This window comes from Bos taurus, chromosome 24 (assembly GCF_002263795.3).
Source record: "Bos taurus isolate L1 Dominette 01449 registration number 42190680 breed Hereford chromosome 24, ARS-UCD2.0, whole genome shotgun sequence".
Taxonomy (NCBI): domain Eukaryota; kingdom Metazoa; phylum Chordata; class Mammalia; order Artiodactyla; family Bovidae; genus Bos; species Bos taurus.
The window spans coordinates 61,209,608-61,234,532 of NC_037351.1; the positions used below are offsets into that span (position 1 = coordinate 61,209,608).

The 24,925-nt window shown below is 44.7% G+C and overlaps 1 protein-coding gene across 4 annotated transcripts in view; it reads left to right on the forward strand.

Moving 5' to 3' along the window:
- The window catches only part of PHLPP1 (PH domain and leucine rich repeat protein phosphatase 1), a 222,378-nt gene that overhangs the window by 153,960 nt on the left and 43,493 nt on the right, over nucleotides 1-24,925 (forward strand). Inside the window, exons 5-10 of one of the 4 annotated variants that reach the window (XM_024984528.2) lie at nucleotides 4,866-5,012; nucleotides 6,154-6,384; nucleotides 15,672-15,874; nucleotides 17,732-17,792; nucleotides 21,374-21,469; nucleotides 24,165-24,320. In XM_024984528.2, coding sequence (XP_024840296.1) covers nucleotides 4,866-5,012; nucleotides 6,154-6,384; nucleotides 15,672-15,874; nucleotides 17,732-17,792; nucleotides 21,374-21,469; nucleotides 24,165-24,320 — 894 coding nt within the window. The remainder of the gene's footprint in view (nucleotides 1-4,865; nucleotides 5,013-6,153; nucleotides 6,385-15,671; nucleotides 15,875-17,731; nucleotides 17,793-21,373; nucleotides 21,470-24,164; nucleotides 24,321-24,925) is intronic. The other 3 variants (XM_059881112.1, XM_059881113.1, XM_059881114.1) reach the window with 3 other exon arrangements.

A 24,925-nucleotide genomic window follows, 5' to 3' on the forward strand; every position in this document is an offset into this window, starting at 1 on the left:
TTTCTAGTCTTTTCTTCCGTAATGGTGTGGGGTCAGCTTGCTCCCTCCTCTGCATTCTTCTTCAAAGGGAGGAAAGATCACGGGCCTCTCCTGATCGCCCATCTCCCTGTTAGCTGATCGTCGCCCTGAGGCGTCTGTGTCACTCCTTTGAGACCAGAGGGAGGGGGTCCTAGGTGATCCTTCTTACTTTCCTGGGGAGGGGTTTTTGAATCAGCAGATGCGCATAACCTGGCAGCTTTCCATAGACATAAAGAAAAGGTGGACCTCTAAGAAGACGAAGGGTTAGAGTTTCCAAAACAGTTGGGTTTTACTGTGTTCTGATCAAGAACTTGAGTTCTCAGAAACAATCATGCTTTGTTGGCTGAACAAGCCTACTGCATGCTGTGTTCATTTCTGGAAGCAGTTGGGGGTGCAGGGCCTCCTCAGCGAGGTGGGGCCGGAGTGAGAGAGGTTTCAGTTGCTCGGACTGGGTTCAGCCCTGGAGGGTGTAGGTTCCAGGGCAGGCATGCAGACGGAGGCCTTAGACCACTTAGCTAAGTGTGTGAATTCTAATAAACTAAAACCTGTTACTGAAACAGATTCTCTCCACCTGCCTTCACACACAAACTTTTATGACCACCTTTGGATTCAAGTTTAGAATCCCCAGACCCCTTGGGATTCTGTGGCAGGAAGGGGGACCCCTTCCAGGGCCTGACACTCTCATCTGACACTTGGAGATGAATTGTGCGAGGAGACACACGGGCTGACAAAACGAGACTTTATTGGAGAGGGGCGCCAGGGTGGAGAGCAGAGGGGTCAGCGAGCCCAGCAGAGCTGCTCTGCCGCGTGGCTCGAGGTCTCGGGTTTCCTTGTGATGGGATTTGCTTCCAGGTTGTCCCTGGCCAGTCATTCTGACCCAGTCCGCCCTGGGCCACGCAGTGCTCGGCCAAGGTGGATGCCAGAGAGGAGGACTCTGGGAGGTGGGAGGACGTGGCGTCTCCTTTGACCTTCCCTGAGCTCTTCCTGTTGGTGGTGGCTCATTAGTTCCATGTTCATTACCAGAACCTCTTGATGTAAAAGAACTCAGGCAGCTGGTGCTTGTGGTGCCAGCCGAGGGACAGTCTAGTCCATGCTCCCCTAACGGTTCTGCGTTGGACAGGGAGCCGTGTAGTCAGTATGTTCCCCTAGTGGTTCTGCATTGGACTGGGGGCAGTCTAGTCCGTGCTCTCCTAGCGGTTCTGTGTTGGCTCTGGTGGCCCGGGGAGCCCGGCTCAGTGGCCTGAGTCTCCTCCTCTCCCGCCTCCAGCTCCATCCCACATCCTGCAGGGACCAGGACCCCACAGCCCGTGGGCCCAGGCTCCGTCTGCTGCTCGGGCTGTGGGCACAGTGTCCTGGGCAGGTGGGCCTACAGAAGAGCCCCGCATGAGCACTGAACAAAGTTTGCTCCTTGGAAGAAAAGCTATGACAAACCTAGACAAGCTTATTAAAAAGCAGAGACATCACTTTACTGACAAAGGTCCATACAGTCAAAGCTGTGGTTTTTCCAGTAGTCATGTACAGATATGAGCGTTGGACCATAAAGAAGGCTGAGCCCAAAGAGTTGATGCTTTCAAACTGTGGTGTTGGAGAAGACTCTTGAGAGTCCCTGGGATAGCAAGGATATCAAACCAGTCAACCCTGAATATTCATTGAAAGGACTGATGCTGATACTGAAGCTCCAGTACTTTGACCACCTGATGCAAAGAGCTGACTCATTGGAAAAGACCCTGATGCTGGGAAAGATTGAGGACGGGAGGTGAACGGGGCAACAGAGGATGAGGTAGTTGGATGGCATCACTGATGCAGTGTTCGTAGTTTGAGCTCACCCTGGGCACTGGTGAAGGACAGGGAAGCCTGGCGTGCTGCAGTTCATGGGGTCGCAGAGTCAGGCACAACTTACCAAATGAACAACCACAAAATCAAAATGATCAGTTCTGAAAAATTGATAGAACTTACATGTACTAAGTCTTTGAAATCCAGTGTGTGTTTTATGATTAGAGAAACACGTCAGTTTTGACTGGTCCTGTTGCAGGTGCCCAGGAACCACCTGGATCTACCGGTATTGTGCCAGACAGCACAGCTGTGGGGAGAGGGAGCCTGGACTCCTTGTTATATAGGGACTCTTGGCCTGTAGTTATTATTATTATTTATCTTTTCTCTTCTACTTAAGTTTGTCAGCTGCCTTTTACTCATTCAGCTCACTACTGATTTCCTTTCTTCTCAGCAGTGGTGTGGTCCTAGTAAATTGTTTGTATAGATGAATATATCTTTTCCCCCATTATTGACAAATACTTTCCCAAAAGCCAGTGATTCCATTTTCCATCGTGAGTAATTACTGGAATTGTAATCCTTCCATTCTCCACTTTCTGAAGTCTTTGTGCTATATTCTGTTGGATAATGTTCAGGATTTTTTTCCTTCATAGAGGAACTTCTTAAAAAACAGTTTAGTTTAATTTCATGCATATTTTAAAACTGTGGCCAGTTCTACCAAAGGAGGGAACAAATCTAGACGGTAGGGTACTGTTTTTGTTTGGACTGGAACAGCAGTTTTATCTATTTCAGGACAAAGTTGCCAGAATTAGAAGGGAAAAAAAGCATCTAGTTAAATTTGAATTTCAGAAAAACAAAGAATATATATTTTTTAGCATAGGTAAGTCTCATGCAACATTTGAGACATACTAAAAAATATTTGTTGTTTGTCTGAAATAGAAATTTAACTGGAGCCCTGTGTTTTATCTGGCAGCTTATCTCAGGATTCTTTTACTGTCTCAAAAATTGAGGCCCCTAAGCAGCTTTTATTTCTGTGGACTAAGCTGTTGATATTTACTATATTAGAAATTTAAGCTGAAAAATATTTTAATATATAGTAATTAATTTAGAAAACAAATAGATGCCATTCTTGATAACATATATATTTTTTATGAAAAATAACTACCTTCTAAAACAAAAAAATAGAAGAATATCATTGTTTTATGTTGTTGCAAATCTTTTAAATCCTGGCTTAGTTGAAGACGGCTGGACTCTCAGGTCTGTTTCTGCTCCTAAACAAGTGTGCTATCACAGAGATGTGTGCTGTCACAGAGATGTGTGCTGTCACAGAGATGTGTGCGGTCGGGAAACCTCCCCTGGACATTTGGGAGGAAAGGAGAGTGACAAGAGGCAAATGACACCTTAGTGTTGTTTTGAACATAATTTTGAGCTTGAGAACCTCCTGAGTGGGTTTTAAGGACCTCTTCCATTGCCCCCCAACTTTGCTTTGAGAACTCCTGGGCTGGAAATAATAGACCCTGTAATTCTGGCTTGTGTCACATAGATCATGGATAGTCAGAATAGAGGATGAACATTCTCTTTCAAGAAGGACTAATGAGTCAAATGGTAAAATACAAAATTTTTTAGTTATTATTTAAGTTTAGCAGTAATTCTTAAGCTTTGTTTTTTACTTCAGAGTTACTCCATTGTCCAAGAAAACCGCTGTCAACCTGTCAGATACTTACACTGTCAGGTTTCTATCTAGAATAAAATGTACATAGCTGTTTAGAGCAAAGCTTTACATTTTTTATTTAGAATTCAGTAAAGAAGTCATAAGACAGTTTCTTTAAAATGTTGACTGGATTGAATTGAGTTTATTTTTAAGATATTGTGTCTGTTTTAGGCATTGTATACCTTGCCTAGACTTTAGGCATGGCCAGTTTTTAAAATAATTGACATAATGCAATAGCTAATCAGATTCGCTTCTCAATAGAAAATGTGTAGAGGTTGGCAAAGAACCAAAGTGAGAATTTAGAGATGACTTCTTGAATTGCTTTAATTGCTTGGACAACTGAGAAAATGAAAGAGCCATTAACAAAAATAGAATAGGAGGAAGTGCTGGTCTGGGATAAAGATGGTAAGTTCAGTTTTGCTGGACGTGCTATTGGCAGGTCAGGGGAGAGGAGAGGGGCTGTGACAGGTTAGAGAGCATTGTCCACGGAGCAGGGAAACAGCGCCAAGGAAGGCAGGATAGAGAGAGGAGACTGACGAGGACCAGATCTGTGATGCCTGACTGTGCAGTAGGCAGGAGGGAAGGAGAGAAGGTCTGGAGAGAGCTGTGGACTTGCCAGGTGGCTAATGGTGAAGAAACCGCCTGCAACACAGGAGACATGGTTTTGATCCTTGGATGGGGAAGATCCCCTGGAGAAGGAAATGACAACCCACCCCAGTGTTCTTCCCTGGGGAATCCCATGGACAGAGGAGCCTGGTGGGCTACAGTCCACGGGGTCCCAAAGAGTCAGACATGACTGAGCGACTCAACAACAGCAGCAGGAAGAGGCAGTGAGGAAAGTGTGGTTAGAGTGGGGTGAGCGGAGCTCCTCCAGGAGGCTGTGTGGCCTGCAGGATCGAGCATGGGACTGAGACGAGGACGGCGGCCGGTTCTTCAGCTGGAGCTGCAGAACTGGGTGCCCCGGAGAGAGTGTGGTTTTGATAGATTAGGAGGCTTTTTATTATTTCAGGTTTGGGTTTTTGACTTGTCTGAGAAATCCTAAAGAACTTTTCCTTCTTCTCTGTTACTCACACAGGTGTTAATTAAGCCAGCCAAGGTGAAGCTGAAAGTCTCACTCCAGCAAACTCACCTCCTCAGATACTCAACCTTGTTTTAGAGTGACGCTTGTTTTAAATAGAACCCTTATCTTTTAGGTGGAGCACCAGCCTTAGAATCTGAAGATGCACTGCCAGCTCTGCTTTTGGCTCGCCCTGTGAGGGCTCTGCTCCGCTGAATTAGAGTCGGACTAGATTATCTCTGAGGCTGTGCTGAAGTCGTGTGCTGTTACACATCTGTGACATTGGTCTTTGTTTTGTTTTTGTGATAGGTTCACCAAGTTGAAGAGTCTTAACCTTTCCAACAACCATTTAGGGGACTTCCCACTAGCGGTCTGCAATATTCCAACCCTGGCTGAGCTCAACATGTCGTGCAATGCCCTCCGAGCCGTCCCGGCCGCCGTGGGAGCGATGCACAAGTAGGTCCTCCAACCTCCCTGCAGGCCCCCCGAGGCCCCGCCCAGGACGCTGCGCTGGGGCCATCACACAGGAGGCTAGTCAGCCTGCTGTGCTGGTCGTAGACAGCTCTGCCCCAAATCGAGAGGTCATGCTCTTGTGTAGAGTTCATTTTGTAGCTTCTTTGAGAATCTTGTAAAAAATTAAAATATTCTCGTTTAGAACCAGTGATCCCTACAGATGAATGTGTCTAAACATAGGAGGAGAGGTTATTTTCTCATTTCCTGAGTTAATGTTGAATTCTAAGACTTAGAAGTTAGTTTTTTGGTTTTTGTTTTTTTTTACGTATTTGCTTCCAGTTTTATTAAGTGAAACTACTTAAAATCTTACACATGCTCATTAGGAAACTGAAAGTGTTAGTTGCTCAGTCATGTCCACCTCTTTGCAACCCCATGGACTGTAGCCCACCAGGCTCCTCTGTCCATGGGATTCTCCAGGCAAGAATACTGGAGTGGGTTGCCATTTCCTCCTCCAGGGGACCTTCCCAACCTAGGGATCTAACTTGGGTCTCCCGAATTGCAGGCAGGTTCTTTACCAGGAATATAAATACTATGAAATACTATAGCAAATACAACAATAAATGTTTTAGAAGCTCCCTAAATCCTACTATCTAAAAATCTTTATTACCAATATTAGGAAAATACTATGGGATACATTTTCCTTTCCATTTATACAGAGAGAAGGATGGATGTACAGGTGAAAAGTGATATCTCAGTATTTGCATTTCTTTTAGGAGAAAAGTACAGAATCTTCTCATATGTTTAAAAGTCAGACTTAGAAGTTAATTGTTTTAAATAACAATGAAAGATGAGTATTTAGGCTGATTCACATTGCAGTCAGCTTGTGGTATTCCCATTTATGCCTATCCAGGTTCAGAGAATTGGTCATAATTTTAGTTTTCAATAAAAGATTAAGATGCTTGTCTCTGATCTTTTCTCTCTGGTGTATTATCACCTCAGGCCCTGCCCTTAGCATTTTGCAAAGGACAGTGCAATATATTTCCTTTTTCTGGTAAGAGGATCTATACTTACACAACTCGAATGTTAATAATAAAGATGTAAAGTATATACATTCTCTTTATAACTCTTACATTTTCTTTGCTAGCTTACAGACATTTTTGTTGGATGGAAACTTTCTCCAGACCCTTCCTGCTGAGTTGGAGAACATGCATCAGCTTAGTTATCTTGGTCTTTCTTTCAATGAATTCACTGACCTTCCAGAGGTGCTGCAGAAGCTGACAGCTGTGGAGAAGCTCTGTATGTCTGGGAACTGCGTGGGGACGCTTCGGCTACAGGCGTTAAGAAAAATGCCTCACATTAAGCATGTGGATCTAAGGTAACCACTTTAAAGAACTCTGTCCCGTTTGAGCGGTTGGCTTGTGTCTGGGATGTCGGTTGTAGCCCTTCTGGTGGCAGGTTTGAGCGGTTGGCTTGTGTCTGGGACGTTGGTCGTAGCCCTTATGGTGGCATTCTTCTGTCTAGACAAGCAAGCCGGTTAGTTGCAATTAGGACCCACTTTTCTGTTTTCCGCCAGAGGGAACCCTGAAACTTCTTATATTTTTTTTTCCCCCTCATCAATGAGTGACCATCTATCTCAAAGGTCTTAGTTGATTTTGCACGTTTGAGCCCAGTTTTAATTAGTAGCGCCATCAAGTCAGAGAAAGCTATTTATGGTGAATGAAAATCATGTTCCTGAGAGCCAGGTGGATTTTGCTCTTCTTTATCCCTCCCTTTCTGTGGCTTGAGGCACTTGATATCATTGAGCTCCTCTCCTTTCTTTTATTTTTCCCCTTCCTTGGCTTCCTTAATATAATATATTCATTAAATTTGTTATTAAATTTGTTTAATTTCCTCTCTCTCCATCCAGATGGCTCTTCCCTTAGTTTACTGTTCTTTATAAAAATGTAACCCTCATCATCTTTTGTTAGGCCTGAGTTTGGCTAGAACCTCCCCTCTCACCCCTTTGCAAGAGCAGGGGACCTGCATTTTTTTTGGGGGGGGGACCTGCATTTTGAATTCTGATCACACTAAACTCCAACTGAAAACACCCACACATCCTCGCTTACATCATAGATGTATTTTTGTATGTACTTTACATATGGATGGGCTTTAAGTTCCTGCAAAGCAGCATATTGGGTTTAAGGCTTAATATTAACTTGCCCAATTTGATATTTTTCAATGAAAGTAACTTCCCCATTGGAGCTAAAGCTCCAATAACTTTGGCCACCTGATGTGAAGAGCTGATTCATTGGAAAAGACCCTGATGCTGGGAAAGATTGAGGGCAAGAGGAGAAGGGGGTGACAGAGGATGAGATGGTCAGATGGCCTCATTGACTCAATGGACAGGAATTTGAGCAAACTCCGGGAGATGGTGATAGACAGGGAGGCCTGGCACGCTGCAGTCCATGGGGTCGCAGAGAGTTGGACACAATTTAGTGACTGAACAACAGACTTCCCCATTAGCCAGGGAGTGGTGAGCAGGTTAAATCTTAGGTGAGATATTTAATATTTCTGTGCAGCTGTATTCTCATCTCTAGATTACAGTTAATAACAACGTAATTCATAGAGTTTGGGAAGGAAGAGAGTAAATGCCTCTCCCTCAGCAAACGTTCCATGTTGTTCTCATTACCTGGTGAGAACTCTTCTGCTCATGAACCCTTCTCTGCTGTCATTCTTGGCATCTTTTCCCCTCTTTGGACTTTCTTTCCTTATTTTTCTGCCTACTTTCCACCAGACCTTCCCTCAAGCCTGTCAGAGTTCATCAGTACAAAGTAGCAGCATTGCCTTTTGCTCCACTTTCATCTCCATTCTTCCAGTGTGGCCCAGGGAACCCATTCATTCCAGTCCCACAGAGAAGTGGTTTGCTTTATCTTTCCTCAGACTGAAAGAGTAAAGGCTGTCACACCTGGGGATGTGTTAGCAATTTGCAGACATACAATTCTTAGTTCAGGGAGACCAAATGGTAACAATTTATCTGACTTTGAGAACTTTTTGAAGGGTGACAGGATAGGGAGCTGAACACATTGTATTCTTAACTTTTTTTCTGAATTTGTTAACCTTATTTGCCTCTGAGTGGTGGCTCAGTGGCAAAAGAATCTGCCTTCAGTGCAGGAGAGGCAGGAGATGTGGGTTCGATCCCTGGGTTGAAAAGATCCCCTGGAGGAAGAAATGGCAACCCACTCCAGTATTCTTCCCTGGGAAAGTCCATGGACAGGGGAGCTTGGCGGGCTGCAGTCCTCGGGGTCACCAAGAGTCAGACACGACTGCAGTGACTGAGCACCCACAGCACACACACAATTGGGTTTAGAAAACCTTCGTATTCAAGAATTTGAGCTCTTTTTAAATCAGAAGCCACCCAGAGATGTAACAATGGGCATATTGCTCTCTGGTAACAAGCATGAGAGAGGATTTGTAAGTTACTTCATGTTAGAGAAGACATCATTTTCCTTGATATGAATTAGCTTCCAAACCAGATCAATCTGTTTGGAAGCAGCTGTTCTTATTAAGAGTTCTGTAAATTCTTCAGATTTCTAGTTCAAATTGGGTCTTTTTAAAAATATGAGATCAGTTACAGGATATTTAGAAATCAGAATAGACTTTCATACACTGTAAATGTTGAATGATCGTGAGTAACTGCTTCCCTCCAGACTGCTGAGCTGAGAAGATAGAAGTCTGGTCAGATTTGCTTGTGATCTGCCTTAATATTTTATGTTGAAGCCAGTGGGGTGACTTAAGAGGGGTCTCACTCAGTCCCTGTGAGCCGAGGGGTGATTCTAGTGATTGCATTTCTGATCCTTCAGGTGGAAACAGTACATCAAGTTAAAAGTAATCAGTTTTCTTTTAATCTTACTCTTTTTCTCACATTGACGTATTTAAGACTGATACTGTTTTTTCTATGGTGTAGTGAATATTCTCGCCTCTTCTCCAAACTCTGGATGTTATGTTTCTCTCCTTGATCACTACTCTGTCTGTTCTCTGCCTTGAGGGTTGGTCGCCTGTGCTCACCGGACCCCATCGTTACCTACCGTCTCCATGGTAAACACTCTTCATCTTGCTCGAACCCTTCTTTCTCGTCTTAGGATCAATTCCACTTCAGCTGCCAGCAGGATAATTTTGCCTTGCTTTTGTCTTTTGACACACTTAACCAAATTACATGTGAAACAGAGTTTAATTTTTTTTAATGTATTTTTAAATTGGAGTATAATTGCTTTACGATGTTGTGTTAGTTTCTGCTGCGAATCAGCTGTATGTATGCGTGTGTTCCCTCCCTCTTCAGCCTCCTTCCCACCACCCCTTGCCCCACCCTACCCCCAGGCCGTCACAGAGCACTGCGCAGAGCTCCCTGGGCTATCAGCAGTCTCCCAGCTGTGCACGGCGGTTACTAGCTGCGTGCAGCAGTCTCCCAGCTGCGTACAGCAGTCTCCCAGCAGCACGCGGCGGTTACTAGCTGCGTACAGCAGTCTCCCAGCTGCGTACAGCAGTCTCCCAGCTACGCGAGGCGGTTACTAGCTGCGCGCAGCAGTCTCCCAGCTGCGTGCGGCGGTTACTAGCTGCGCATTTTACACGTGGCAGTGCTCATGTCAGTGCTGCTCTTAGTTTATCCCACCTTCTACTTCCCGTCTCTGTGTCCGCAAGTCTGTTTATACATCTGTGTCTCTGTTCCTGCCCTGCAGATAGATTCATTAGTACCATTTTCCTAGATTCCATATATATAAGTTAATATACAGTGTTTGTTTTTCTGACTTCACTCTGTATGACAGTCTAGGTTCATCCACATCACTATAAATGACTACTTTCTCTCTTTATTCAGCAAGTTCTTTCCCATGGATCCCTATATTTGCCGATAGCACCACTTCATTGGTTCAGTTCAGTCACTCAGTCGTGTCCGACTCTGTGCAACTCCATGGACTGCAGCACGCCAGGCTTCCCTGTCCATCACCAACTCCCGGAGCTTACTCAAACTCATGTCTATCGAGTCAGTGATGCCATCCAACCATCTCATCCTCTGTTGTCCCCTTCTCCTCCTGCCCTCAATCTTTCCGAGCGTCAGGATCTTTTCTAATGAGTCAGCTCTTCGAATCAGGTGGCCAAAGTATTGGAGTTTCAGCTTTAGTATCAGTCCTATAGGACTGATTTCCTTTAGGATTGACTGGTCTGATCTTGTAGTCTAAGAGACGCTCAAGAAAATTCTCCAACACCACAGTTCAAAATTATCAATTCTTTGGCGCTCAGCTTTCTTTATCCAGCGCTCACATCCATACATGACTACTGGAAAAGCCATAGCTTTGACTAGACAAACGTTTGTCAGCAAAGTAATATCTGCTTTTTAATATGCTGTCTAGTTTTGTCATAGTTTTTCTTCCAAGGAGCAAACATCTTTTAATTTCATGGCCGCGGTCACCACCTACAGTGATTTTAGAGCCCAAGAAAGTAAAGTCTCTCACTGTTTCCATTGTTTCCCCATCTGTATCCCTTGAAATAGTGGGACTGGATGCCATGATCTTCATTTTTTCAATGTTGAGTTTTAAGCCAGCTTCTTCACCCTCCTCTTTCACTTTCACTGCTTTGTCCACAAAGGTCCATCTGGTCAAGGCTATGGTTTTTCCAATAGTCATGTATGGATGTGAGAGTTGGACTATAAACAAAGCTGAGCACCGAAGAACTGATGCTTTTGAACTGGGGTGTTGGAGAAGATGGAGAAGGCAATGGCACCCCACTCCAGTACTCTTGCCTGGAAAATCCCATGGACGGAGGAGCATGGAAGGCTGCAGTCCATGGGGTCGCTGAGGGTCAGACACGGCTGAGCGACTTCACTTTCATTTTTCACTTTCGTGCATTGGAGAAGGAAATGGCAACCTACTCCAGTGTTCTTGCCTGGAGAATCCCAGGGATGGGGGAGCCTGGTGAACTGCCATCTGTGGGGTCACACAGAGTTGGACACGACTGAAGTGACTTAGCAGCAGTTGGAGAAGACTCTTGAGAGTCCCTTGAACTGCAAGGAGATCCAACCAGTCCATCCTAAAGGAGATCAGTCCTGGGTGTTCACTGGAAGGACTGATGTTGAAGCAGAAACTCCAATACTTTGGCCACCTGATGTGAAGAGCTGACTCATTTGAAAAGACCCTGATATTGGGAAAGATTGAAGGCAGGAGGAGAAGGGGACAACAGAGGATGAGACAGTTGGATGGCATCACCGACTCAATGGACATGAGTTTGGGTAAATTCTGGGAGTTGGTGATGGACAGGGAGGCCTAGTGTGCTGCAGTCCACGGGGTCGCAAAGAGTTGGACACAACTGAGCAACTGAACTGAACTTTCACTTTCATTAAGAGACTCTTTAATTCTTCTTCACTTTCTGCCATAAGGGTGGTGTCGTCTACATATCTGAAGTTACTGATATTTCTCCCAGCAATCTTGATTCCAGCTTTCACTTCATCCAGCCTGGCATTTCACATGATGTACTTTGCATATAAGTTAAATAAGCAAGGTGACAATATACAGCCTTGAGGTACTCCCTTCCCAATTTGGAACCAGTCTGTTGTTCTATGTCCAGTTCTAACTGTTGCTTCCTGACCTGCATACAGATTTCTCGAGAGGCAGGTAAGGTGGTCTGGTATTCCCATCTCTTTCAGAATTTTCCAGTTTGTTGTGATCCACAGAGTCAAAGTCTTTAGCATAGTCAATGAAGCAGAAGTAGATGTTTTTCTGGAACTCTCTTGCTTTTTCTATAATCCAGCAGATGTTTTCAATTTGATCTTTGGTTCCTCTGCCTTTTCTAAATCCAGCTTGAACATCTGGGAATTCTCCACTCATTGTTGAAGCCTGGCTTGGAGAATTTCAAGACACTATTTTGCTAGTGTCTGAGATGAGTGCAGTTGTGCGGTAGTGGGAGCATTCTTTGGCATTGCCTTTCTTTGGGATTGGAATGAAAAGTGACCTTTTCCAGTCCTGTGGCCCCTGCTGAGTTTTCCAGCTCCACTGGTTATCCAGACACAAGATTTGTGACTGTGTTTTCTAGTGTGCCTCCCAGATACTGTCAGTTCGTCTTGGGCACCAGTCTCACTCTCTGGCCCTTACTTTTTCTTCTCACTGCTGCTCTTGCCTCCTCTCTGCGCTGTCTGCTACCATTGTACAGCCTCTCATAGGCTCACTCAGAACCTTAGTTCTCTAATTCAAGATACTTAGGCTCTCATTTCTGGTTTCAGGCCCCTAGCCTGTGCATCCCTTGAGGATGGGGCTCTAAGTCTGGTTCTGTCCAGAGTGTGGTCCTCCAGCATGTGCTAGCAAACCAACTGTTTGCAACTTGTTTTAAACAAAGAGATACATATAGTAATTGATACTTAATATCTTGGAAACATTCACCATTGCCACAATATTCACTTAGACCCACGTAAGCAGACGCACCTCATAAAGGGAGCAGATTAGGTTGGGTGTTGGCGAACTCGACATGGCGAGCCACATGTGTGGTGCGCTGTGTCCTAGTGTGTGCCTGTCCTTTTGTGAGCGATCAGAGGTTTGGAAAATAGGCCCTTCCTCCTAGGTAACTAGAGGAGCACTACTCTCATTTATACAGCCTTAGTCTCTGTAGTGAAAAGGGGTTAGTCACTCAGCTGTGTCCAAGTCTTTGCCATCCCATGGACTGTAGCCCACCAGGCTCCTCTGTCCATGGGATTCTCCAGGCAGGAAGACTGGAGGAGGTTGCCATGCCCTTCTGCAGGACATTTTCCAGACGCAGGGGTCGGACCTGGGCCTCCTGCACAGCAGGCAGACTCTTTGTCATCTGAGCTGCCAGGGAAGCGTGTGTCCGGGAACCCGCAGTGTTGGCGCACAGCAGGCCCAGTGCTTGATAAATGGTGAGGACCTGCCCAGCTCGTGTCCGTGTTCTCACTCCTCTCACTCGGTGTGCGCTCCTGAGGGGCCCCTGCGCACACACGTGAACCTCAGCCCGAGAGTCCAAAGGCCATTCAGCTCCTCCTCATGGACTCCTTGCTTCTCCCATTTATGTCCAATGAATTCTGACTGCTCTTGGGGTTCAGATGAGATCCTTCCTCTCCCATAGCATCTTTTTTTGACCATTCTGTATGTTTTATACATCATTTATGACATTGGTCAGTCTTCCCTGGTAGCTCCATCAGTAAAGAATCTGCCTGCCAATGCAGGAGACACAGGAGACACGGGTTTGATCCCTGGGTGGGGAAGGTCCCCTGGAGAAAGAAATGACAACCCACTGCAGTATTTCTGCCTGGGAAATCCCATGGACAGAAGAGCCTGGTGGGCTACAGTCCATGGGGTCACGAAAGAGTTGGACATGACTTATCGACTAAACCACCACCATGACACTGATCACAGACTTGGATCCTCTGGCTGGCTTCATATTTTAAAGCATGTGTGGTTTGAATTACCAAATCTGTCGGCACGCCCCTTATCTTATTCGTCTCTTACTGACACACAGCCTGGGGTCGTGGTTGTCCCGTCTCCGTGGCCCCTCTCATGTGCATAATACTGGCACATGCGTCCCCCTCATTGCTCAGCGCCGTGTGGGACAAGGAAGGTGTCAGCCCCAGTGTCCAGGTTAGAATGAGACTTCCTGGAGGCTTAGGTGATGGCTCAAGGTCATATGCGTAAAGTGTTCATCAGCAGACTGGAACTAGAACATTTTCTCACTGCGGACCTACACACAATAAATGCTCAATGAGTATTGATGAAATAAATAAAATGCCTCTGTTAACTGAGGAGATTATTGGAAAGGAGTTTTCACAACATTTTGCCTCTTTGAAAGCTCATCTGAAGTAGTCATATTATTATGTGAGCCTGAAACCTTTTGATATTTGCGTCCTGATAAGACTTGACAATTTAAAGTGAATAGTGGCAATGACCTCCCTGTCATTGTAAATTTTATTTTGTCTCATTAAGTCCGCCGTGTATTTGTGTTGGTGTTAATACAGTGCAGGGTTGGGGGTGGGCTGAGATTAGTGCATCATGAAGGTGATTTAAAGCATAGACTCGGGAGAACACAGGACAGTTTTCAGTTCCTGTCATCTCTTGTATCCAAAAGGAGATTTGGGTTTAGATGAAAGAACTGACTTATTGGAAAAGACCCTGATGCTGGGAAAGATTGAAGGCAGATGGAGAAGGGGACGACAGAGGATGAGATGGTTGGATGGCATCACTGACTCGATGGACATGAGTTTGAGCGAGCTCTGGGAGTTGGTGATGGACAGGGAGGCCTGTGTGTTGCAGTCCATGGGGTCACAAAGAGTTGGACACGACTGAGTGGTTCTGTGTACATATTCTAGTCATCTAGTGAGCATTTGGAGATAGGCCAATCACTGAGTTGAAGCCAGTTTTTTAATCTTACAACCTGGAACAGAAAAGAGAAGGAGCAAAAAAAATAATTTTGAATCTCAGGGACATTTGAAGAAGCCACATGCTGTCCTTGTGGCTGGACAGATCCTAGCTCTTGCTGTCTTGTCCCTCATCCTTGTGTCCCAATGGCTTTATGCTACTGCTATTAGAAGTTTAGTTCAGTTCTCTCATTTTATTTTTTTAGATTTATTTTTTAAATTTAAAAAAATTAGTTACTCTCATTTTATTTTTTCCAAGGGCTGGAAACCACTGCAGAGAGTACTTGACTTTTTTCTAAGTTCCTTCTCTCATATTAGTGCTCTTGTAACCAAGTGCATGATCTCAGCACTCTGTTGGCTTTGTAAGGAGAAGTAGGAGGTTCTGCTGTTTGTTTGTACAGGAGCTGGGCGTAGCCTAGCAAACTAGGACTGGAGAGTTCATCTGTTTTTCTCCACTTTGAAGCTAGATGTGTTTTTGCATTGATTCCTAGTCCCCTTACCACTAGCTTATCTCCCTGGCGCCTTGTCCATGGCAGCGTTAGTCCGTGAGCTCACCAGTGTTTATGACCCAGGCTCTGCCAGGTTTTCCTTGCGCCCTGAACGCGTTGGGCCCCATCGCGATCCTTTGTTCTGTGAGTTCACAGTGAGTCCTACATGCCAAATATCAGTATTTCCTGCGCTTTGCTTTTTCAAGCAGTATTTTAAAGATGGAGATGGTTTTGGTAATTAATCCTTGGTCTGGAACCAGCTATGGAAATTCAGATAGGCTCACACACCTGTTTCTGGTGCATAGGTGGTCCCCATTCTTTTTTTTTTTCCCCAAGCTCACCTGTTAGCTTGTCCTTTATGGCTGCTCATCTACCTGCTCACTTATCCCCTCTCCTTCCTTCAATACCCAGTGTAGCTGCGTGTGCTTAGCAGGGTTTCCTGGGTTTTGTTTCTTGTATTCTTTCAACCAGATTCTTAGAAATAAATGTTTAAATGATTTTCCCCCCTTGAAATGAATTAAGATAAAAATCAATATGCATGCTTCTCTTCCAGTCTATTAATGGTCTAAATTGCATTTCAGAATATAGTTTCAAAGTTAAGACCTCATGGAGCTGTAGCTGGAAGTAGCCAGGGGACCTAGCTAGTGAAGGGAGAGCAGACACCGAGAGTAGAGAGGTCAGGGAGCGTGGGCAGTGAGGCTCGAGGCCTTCCTGGTGCTCACATCAGGGGTGGCTTGTGTTGACAGCACTGCCTTTGACTGTAGTTTCTGTTTATGTCCTTTTCCTCTCAAGACTGAACGTAATTAGGAACCTAATAGCGGACGGAGTGGACTTTCTCCCTCACGTCACTCAGCTCGATCTGCGAGACAACAAGCTTGAGGGTCTGGATGCTGTGGTTTTCACCAACCTTGAAGTTTTACACTGTGAAAGGAATCAGCTGGTGACGTTAAACGCCTGTGGCTGCTTCCTCAAAGCTCTCTATGCCTCTTCTAACGGTACGTGACGGAGCCCACATCAGAGCTCCTTACTTGGTTCCCAGATTCATTCAGCGCACCATCTTCCTCCTGGCTTTGACTCTTCTTTCCTCGTTTAGTAAAATAGGAGTCAACTTTTGCTAAGGTGGAAATCATGAAAGAGTGCTGTTTGGTATTTAAAGCAATCAAAAGGAAGGGCTTATAGTTCCTGACTTGTTTTTCTCATATTGTGACATTTAAATAAGTTATTCCCACTGGTGATTGGCTCTTCGGCTTGAAGAGCAGATGTGGGGGTGGGGGCGGGCGATGGGAAGTGAACTGTTTATTGGGCCACTTGTGAAGATAGTGAATCTGGAGAGTGAAAATGGAAGGTAGGTCTATTATGGATGCCATACAAGGCCTCAGATTTCCTGCTCCACCAACAGAGGACCTCACCGCAAGAGAAACCTACATTATATACCACAGGGCCATCCCAAAGCAAGAGCTTTATTCATTTAATAAGGTTGCCTCCTTAGACTTTGGAGATCATGGCAGTTCTAAAAAAGAAAAGGTCTTATGGGCACATGTTTGGTGAGGTGAATGAAGATTTCTATCCCTTCCCGTCAGACAGCTGCATGGAAGCGAGTCTTTACTACTGCACGCTGAACAGACGTTTACCAAGCACTTGTCTTCTGTGTCGTGTAGCGCAGGAGTACTAAAGGAGGGGAGTTCTTTCTTTCCTTTTCCTTTTTTGGTTTGAATGAATTTACTGTCATTTCAGTGGAGAAATAAACCAAACCTCAGATAACTGCAAGTCACCAAAGGGTTATAGGATTTGGCTAGTCTGGAGACATGAAATAGGTGTTGAAGAGGAAAGAATCTGAATGTGGTTCATTTGGTAGATGAGCAGAAGGGAATTCTGCTCTCATAGGTTCCTGCTGGGAAGTGTTAAGATGTACTTATGGGATGCATGGCCTGGAGTCAGATGGTGAAACTTTGAAGCTGATACAGTAAGCTGTAGAGATCCAGTGGAAATTTTTAGTGGAAGAGGCAAGTGATGAAAATGAAGCTGTAAGACTGTTAATGTGAAAGCAGAGTCCAGAGCACCCAGATGGGACAAGAGTGGGGTAATCCACCTTTCCACCAATCCAGGTCATTGCAGTGGTTTCCTGTGAGTTAGTAGGGATTTGCAGTTGGGACTACAGATGTCGATGTAGGACATCTGCTCAGAGGTGGTACCTGAAACGATGGAAGTAAGGTAACCAGAGAAAGAGACCTGGTACCAAAAGTAGACTTCCAGAACCATCACAGTTAGCTGGGGCCAGATTAGGAAGCCAAGAGAAGCTGAGCCTCTGAAACACTTGGTCAGTGTTTAGAGAAAGCAGAAGGGCATCTCGAGACTACTGCATCTGAGAAGCAGAGCCCTTGCTGTCACTTTGCATACAGTTTTGAGGAAGGCTTCCAGATTTCAGTAGAGGGAGTCCTTTCTGATCCTCAGGAGTGCTATTCCAGTGAATAGCACAGAGTGAAAAAGGCACAAGCCAGGACGCATTTGATTATATGCAAGGAACCCTGAATGTTTAAAAAAAGCAATGATATTCATACAGTTAATCTTCCAGATAAAATTTAGGCTGTATAAAAGAGGAGTGTCACAGCGAGTAGATGGGGAGAGGTAGGAAAGCAGAGTGAGTGATTTATTTCAGTGTCTGACTAAGACCTTGTGACTGAATTAGAAGGTCTGTGTACTTCCCTGTGGTTTAGAAACAAATGGATATATTGTGCTTCCCAGCCTAAACAAACAATGGAGAATGAAGCACAGGAACGATTCTACACATGAAAAGAGTCTCTGTGTCACTTGAATGGTGATGTGTTTGGTTTTGTTTTTTTCCTGCTTCCTAGAGCTTGTCCAGCTTGACGTTTGCCCAGTTCCGAATTATCTGTCCTACATGGATGTCTCAAGGTAAGAAGCCAATTCCTGGAGCACTCTAGGGTCTGTGTGAAAATTATCTAGATAATTCTGTCTAAACCTGAGCATAAGAACTTTTTATATAAAATAGGTAACTAATGAGAACCTCCTGTACAGCACAGGGAACTCTACTCAGCGCTCTGTGGTGACCTTCATAGGAAGGAAATCCAAAACAGAGGGGATACGTGTATACAAATAGCTGATTCACCTTGCTGCACAGTGGAAAGAACCTGTAAAGCCCACAGCACATTGTGGAACAGCTACAGCTGTGTGAGTCGCCCAGGTGCCTCCGACTCCTACGGCCCCATGGACTGTAGCCCACCAGGCTCCTCTGTCATGGGGATTCTCCAGGGATGGCCATTCCCTTCTCCTGGGGATCTTCCTGACCCAGGGATCAGGTCTTCAGCTTTGCAGGCAGCTTCTTTACTGTCTGAGCCACCAGGGAAGCCCTGCTTCTATATCTTAAAACAACTATGCTCCAATAAAAATTAATTTTGAAAAAAGAATTTTTTCTATATCTTAAAGATAAACAATGCAAATTAATATCCAGTAGTGTTGAATACTTACCCTCCGAAAATGCATGGGGCTGTCAGTCTGTGTAAGTTGCAGCACAGGAGTCGTAGTGTCACGTGGACACCGATGTGAACACCGGGTTTGCACTTGAAAGATGAGTCAGTTGAGGGTTGTATGGCTGGAAGGCCCAGTACTTCTGTAATTGTATCAGCTGTATTTTCATGTTTTTCCCTGAAATGATGTTAAGTTCATTAAAAATATATTTTGTGCTCTGTCTCTTTTATTCCCCCCCCGCTTTTTGTACATATCTCCTTACTGCTGCTCCTGCTGTTTAGTGGCTAAGTCGTGCCCAACTCTGTGACCCCCATGGACTGTAGCCCACCAGGCTGTTCTCTCTGCCCATGGGATTCCCCAGGCAAGAATACTGGAGTGGGTGGCCATTTCCTTCTCCAGGGATCTTCCCGCCCCGGGGCTTGAACCCGTGTCTCCTGCTTTGGCAGGCAGGTTCTTTACCACTGCGCCCCCAGGGAAGCCCCAACTCTCCTACTTGGAGCCCTTAAACAGTGGGGACTGGCACTGCCAGAGCGGGGTTTCCGTACAGCCTGCTCACTTAGCTCACTTGTGCACAAGCTCACCTCCTCACCTTGTATGCAAATTCACTACTGCCGTGTGTCATATCTACTTGGGTTTCCACAAATATTGTAGTAGACTTTTTCCTGAAGGCCTAAAGCATGTATTGGAGCAAATTAGACTTTCATAATCTCCACACACTAAATTGAAACTCACTTTTAACGTAATTCCAAACATAATAATCCAAACTTTGCTGAATGACCACAGTACATAGGAGTATGTGGCCTCTCAGTGTGACAGGTAACTCATTTCAGTGCATAAAATCTGGTATAGCTGCTGTGTAATTTGCCAGATGCAGAATTTAGTCATAAAAGTATACAAACCTAGATATTTTAATAATATCCTCAATCATACTATGTAAGAACATGTCAGAATTTAGCTGATGTGAGAATGATTGCAATTACAGCTTTGAATTTATAAAATCCTTTATGCGTGATTCTTCATACACTTCCTAGTAAATTCATGTCAGTTTTCTGTTTAATGAACTTGTGAGTCTGACGCTACTCAAGTTCTTTTTATGTTATCAGATCAGCCTTGAGCAGTGTTATCTCCAGCGCTGAAACACGAGCGCAGGACTGGGGTCTGCACGTACGGGTGCATGGAAATGTCTTGCATAGATTTACTCTAGGGAATTAGCCGTAGAGTGAACCTAGTTTTCTTTTATTTAAAAGATGTAATTGCTAATTGGTTCCCATTGAAGCCCTCAAGTGAAACTGAATCGGAAACTTGTGTTGTGCTAGTCTCTGAATTCTGTCCTTAAATGCTGTTCACCTTTTTTTTTTTTTTTTTAAATAAGAAAAATTCTCACGTTCAGAGCCTGTTCTGTAACATGCTCTGCCTAATTCACCTCCCAAACTGTAGGACTTTTTCTCTTAGAAAACCCTCTGCGTCTGACCCCTCACATAGCTCTGGGTATTTCGCCCTCCTCTCTGTGAGTATGTTTTCCAAAGGAACTGAGCTCTTACTTGTTATGGTGTTTACTAGGTTCTTAGAGTGCCTCAGGGTCAAAGTTCCTGGCTCTTTTATCACTTAGAGTAGTTTTGTTATTTAGTGTTTGCTTATGCTGAAGGGTACTTTCACTTGCCTACCTTAATGAGATGTTTTAGAGGTAGGCCTGCGCACGCGCGCGCGCGTGTGTGTGTGTGTGTGTGTGTGTGTGTGTGAGTGAGAAAGAGAGAGTGTGCGCTTAGTCATTCAGTCGTGTCCGACTCTCTGCAACCCCATGGACTGTGGTCTGCCAGGCTCCTCCATTCATGGAGTTCTCCAGGCGAGAACCCTGGAGTGGGCTGCCACGCCCTCCTCGACTGCTACACAATAAAGTAATTCAGTGTGTCAGTCGGTAGACCTTCAAAGCCAGAGCAATATGTACCTATACAAACACTAAACGAAAAATAATGCCTTGTTTTCTATATTTTAATTGAGAAGTTGATATAATAGCAAAAAATTTTATTCTACTAAAATCCTTGTTCCAAGCCTCATACTTTTCACAGACTTGTTCATCTGTTTTTAAAGAATGTTTACATACTGTTTTAGATTTTTTTGTGCCTAGTCATTTCACATATTTTAAAAAGAAGATAAAAAGCTAACCATCCATGACTAAGGAGACATTCAAATGCAGTAATAGATTTATCAAAAAAGTGGTCAATCATTTAACAGTTAACATTACCATTGGTTTAGTTTCTTGTTCCAGGACTCGTGGCTGCTGTCCAGTGCGTAAGTGGCTGTTTCGGCCGCTGAGCCTGAGTCTCAGGGTCGGTGTGCGTTTTCATCGCCACCGTTGCTGTTTCCACGTCGCTGAGCCCGAGTCTCAGGGTCGGTGTGCGTTTTCATCGCCACCGTTGCTGTTTCCACGTCGCTGAGCCCGAGTCTCAGGGTCGGTGTGCGTTTTCATCGCCACCGTTGCTGTTTCCACGTCGCTGAGCCCGAGTCTCAGGGTCAGCGTGCGTTTTCATCACCACCGTTTCTTGCCTCGTCGGTGGCAGTGGTCTCAGGGTGCCTTCTGAGGCCCTGGGGAAACTTCATATTAACGGTAAAAATGCAGATTGGAAAACAAAGCTATTATGCCATTTGACTCTTCAACTGCAGGTGTGTAAATATGTGTTTATTGGTTTTCCAATGGAAGACATCTTCTCCCTAAACTTACATGGGTTTATAGACATTTTGGGACAGTAACTCTGGAAACCAGACTTTTTTAGACTTTGGAGATAATACAAATGACGTTACTGTGTTCTTTCCTGCTTTTTCTTTATTTCTTATTCCTTATCACATCCTGCTTCAGGTTAAAGTGACTGCACATATCTTCTTGATTTATATTCACTGTAATTGAGTATTTCCTTTGAAGTTTTATTTGTTGTATGTAATTATTTTGACTTGTGAACCATGTTTTGAGCCACATTCCAACCAAAGAAGAAACTGTATATTCTTACATTTAGGAACTGTTTAGAAAACGTACCTGAGTGGGTCTGTGAAAGCCGAAAGCTAGAAGTTTTGGATATTGGCCATAATCAAATATGTGAACTTCCTGCACGGTGAGTATTAAGCACAGATTAAGTTAGAGAATCTCAAATAAGATGAACAATGGAAAAAATTGCTGGTTCAGTGTTTAATTTGTTGTTATGAACCCCTGAAAGAGTTTCCTTTCAAACCTTATTTCGCATCTCTTACCTCTCGTGGGACCGTTAAGGAGTAGTATTTCGTCATGTAGTGACAGGTTGACTGAAGCTTTGACTGCTAGCCAGACGTGACAAAGCTGTGTGGAGGCTGACGCTCGGTGGGACTTCTCAAATAAGCCAAAGAAATGTCCAGAGACTCCGCAGATGATACGGCTGGTTCACCTCGGTAATCTTAATCCTTTCTCAAATAAGCCAAAGAAATGTCCAGAGACTCCGCAGATGATACGGCTGCTTCACCTCGGTAATCTTAGTCCTTTAAGAATCTTTACTTTCTGTCTATTGTCTCAACGTGTCTGTCTTCTCATAGAAGAAATCTGAGAAGAATTTAATTTAAAAACTAAATTTCCATTTTTAATTCCTGGAAAGCTGTTACTTTTACTTTGTTTCTCAGCCTTATATTATACCTGGAAGTTCAGTCCATTTGAAAATGCTGAGTTTTATGCTCAGTGAGCTTAGGTGAACCAGCGCAGAGCCCGTCACCATTATCAAAAGGACTTTGGATGGCAGTGTGTGTGTGTGTGTGTGGGACGTGGAGAGAGAGACCCTTTTAGAAGATAGCAAAAATGACAAAAGGTGACTACTGACGAGGAAAAGTAATTTGTTAAAAACAAGTCTTTGCCTATTGTCTTTCCATCTGCTTCTCTCTGCCCCCCCTCTGGCCTCCCTGATTGAGACGCGCAGCCTGTTGGGGTTTGAGGCCCCTATGTCACCGCAGACTGTGACAAACATGTAAATACACCAGCAGTCATGTGGATACAGGATAACTGATCTCTTACCCAGTTTGCCTGACTTAATTAATCTTTGATTTGCTCTGCACTAGTACAGGATTTGGGGGATCTAAACAAATGCTTATTCAAAGCAAATCCAGATGCTCTGTTGCTGTAAACTGTAAGCAGCGTGTGCTTTTGTGTGTGTTTAACACAGGGGACAGTAACAGTACATATTGCTTGCTCATTTAATAGTGGTGTTTAGTTGCAAACTTTGTATCAGCCCTGTCGTTGATCTAATATCCAGGCCAAGACCGCGATTCATTAGAAACTGACTGCATTCAAGCTTTGTTTGTCTAAGTGATGTGTGTAAAAGGGTTTGACAAAACAGAAATTAATGTTTAGAACCAGAGATGGATTGAAAAGAAAAGAAGCTATTGACTCTTCATCCAAAAGAATCAAACAGATTCTGCCATTAGCATGCACATTTATTCTGTAGTCGACAAATCTATTTTCTTACATGGAAAATGAAGAGAAAGATTGTGTTACCTTCCTTCAGCTATCCTTCTATTTAAGGGTAAAGTGTGTATGTATATGTGTGTCTGTGTGTGTGAGAGAGAGAGACAGATAATCCCGTCCTCTGTGGACCAAATCCAGAGTTACCGTTAGAGTGAGCGTCCCAGAGGCCGGCCCTGCGGTAACTGGCCGAAGACCATCCTGGACGCCTTGTCTTGTCCTCCAGCCTCTAAACCTGCAGAGGCAGGCGTGTCCTTAACGGTGGCCCCCGGTGTCACCAAATGACAGGTTGGTAGCATCTTTGTGAGCAAAGATTCTCATTTTGATAAAGTGAATAAAGTTATGGCTGTAAATTAGAGTGACTGTAAGAACGTTTGAGTGAGTGAGGTCAAGATGATGGAAAGCAGGAGGCAGCTGAGGAAGTCTCGTTCTTCGACGTCGGTGTGAGTGAGCTCTCGCTTCAAGTGACCCGACGTGAATCACAGCCTCGCTTCCCCAAGAACCCAGGCTTCTGTGTTTAATGCAGGACGCGCTTTATTCTCTACAACTGTTACTATCTCGAGTGATCATAAAGCAGATTTCGCTTTGATGAACACAAACTCATCATTTATTGCAGTTTTGATAACCCATTGAAGAAACTGTCACGCTTCCCAACAGCTCGTTTAAGGCTCAGAAGAAAATGCTGCAGTGAGCCCTTCTGTTCTCTTTAGAAGGGAGTCTGCTTTGGTCCAGGATGAAATCAATGAGAAAATAAAAGTAATCAGATTCAAGGAAGTAAAGAAAGGAACGAATAATTACTGTGAAATGCAGCTGAGGAAAATGTAGCGTTTTTTCAGTGGGCATTGGTAAAAGTTTATTTGGACAAAAGCACCCTCATTGAATGTTGGTCCTGTAGGTGAAAATTGCTCAGCTGTGTTTCTTCAGAGTCTTTTGTGGGCAGAAGCGGCCTGTGCTCTGGGCGGCCCTGGGCGCAGACCTTGAGTGGGAGCGGGTGGCCTCCCAGTCTCCTCGTGAGGCTGACAAGATGAGGCCGCTGCCTTCAGCGTCTTCGTGAAGCTCATTTTTCCTTTTCACAGAGTAGAGCTGCTTTGTTAAATAGTCCTTTTCATAGTTTTTCCCACCCTCTTTTTTTTTGAAGTATGGAAAGCATTGAAATATGAACAGCTCAAACTTTGAGCTTATCTTAAAATGAATTTGCAATTGCTCTGGCGCATTTAGGTTTCTTGGCGAGGTGATTTTCAGTCTTCTCCTGCTGTGTTCGTTTTTAAGCCTTCACCCCAGGTGAGCCCTCAGTAAGCCGCCTTCTCTCTCTGCCCCTGTTCACACAGCCTGTTTTGCAACAGTAGTCTCCGGAAACTGCTGGCAGGACACAACCGGATGGCCAGGCTTCCTGAGAGTCTGGAAAGGACCTCCGTGGAGGTCTTGGATGTGCAACACAACCAGCTCCTGGAGCTGCCGCCCAGCCTCCTGATGAAGGCCGACAGGTAAAGCCGCGGGTTTGCTCTGCTTGTTCACTGACTTGTGAAATGCCTCTTTGTTAGCAGGCTTGTCTCAGCTGTGTTAGTCACTCAGTCATGTCCAACGCTTTGCGACCCCATGAACTGCAGCCCACCAGGCTCCTCTATCCGTGGAATTTTCTAGGCAAGAATACTGGAGTGGGTTGCCATTGCCTTCTCCAGGGGATCTTCCTGGGTCGAACCTGGGTCTCCTGCATTGCAGGCAGATTCTTTAGCATCTGAGCCACCAGGGAAGCCCAGCCTTGTCTTAGGTGATCTCAGGCCATCTCAAGTGAAATTTGTGACTATCTGAGGCTTCCCTGGTGGCTCAGACGGAAAAGAATCCACCTGCAAGGCAGGAGACCCTGTTTTGATCCCTGGGTTGGGAAGATCCCCTGGATAAGGGAATGGCTATCCACTCCTTATGACTATCTGTCTGCATTTGTTAAGAAAATGGTATTGCCAGCCACTTCCCTCACCATTTTGTGGAGATAGAGGCAGGAATATCTTAGAGAATCTTCCTTAATTTTGATTCCTTAAGTACGGTGATCCATGCATAAACAAGGCTGTGCTGGGGGCGGGGTGTGATAGCA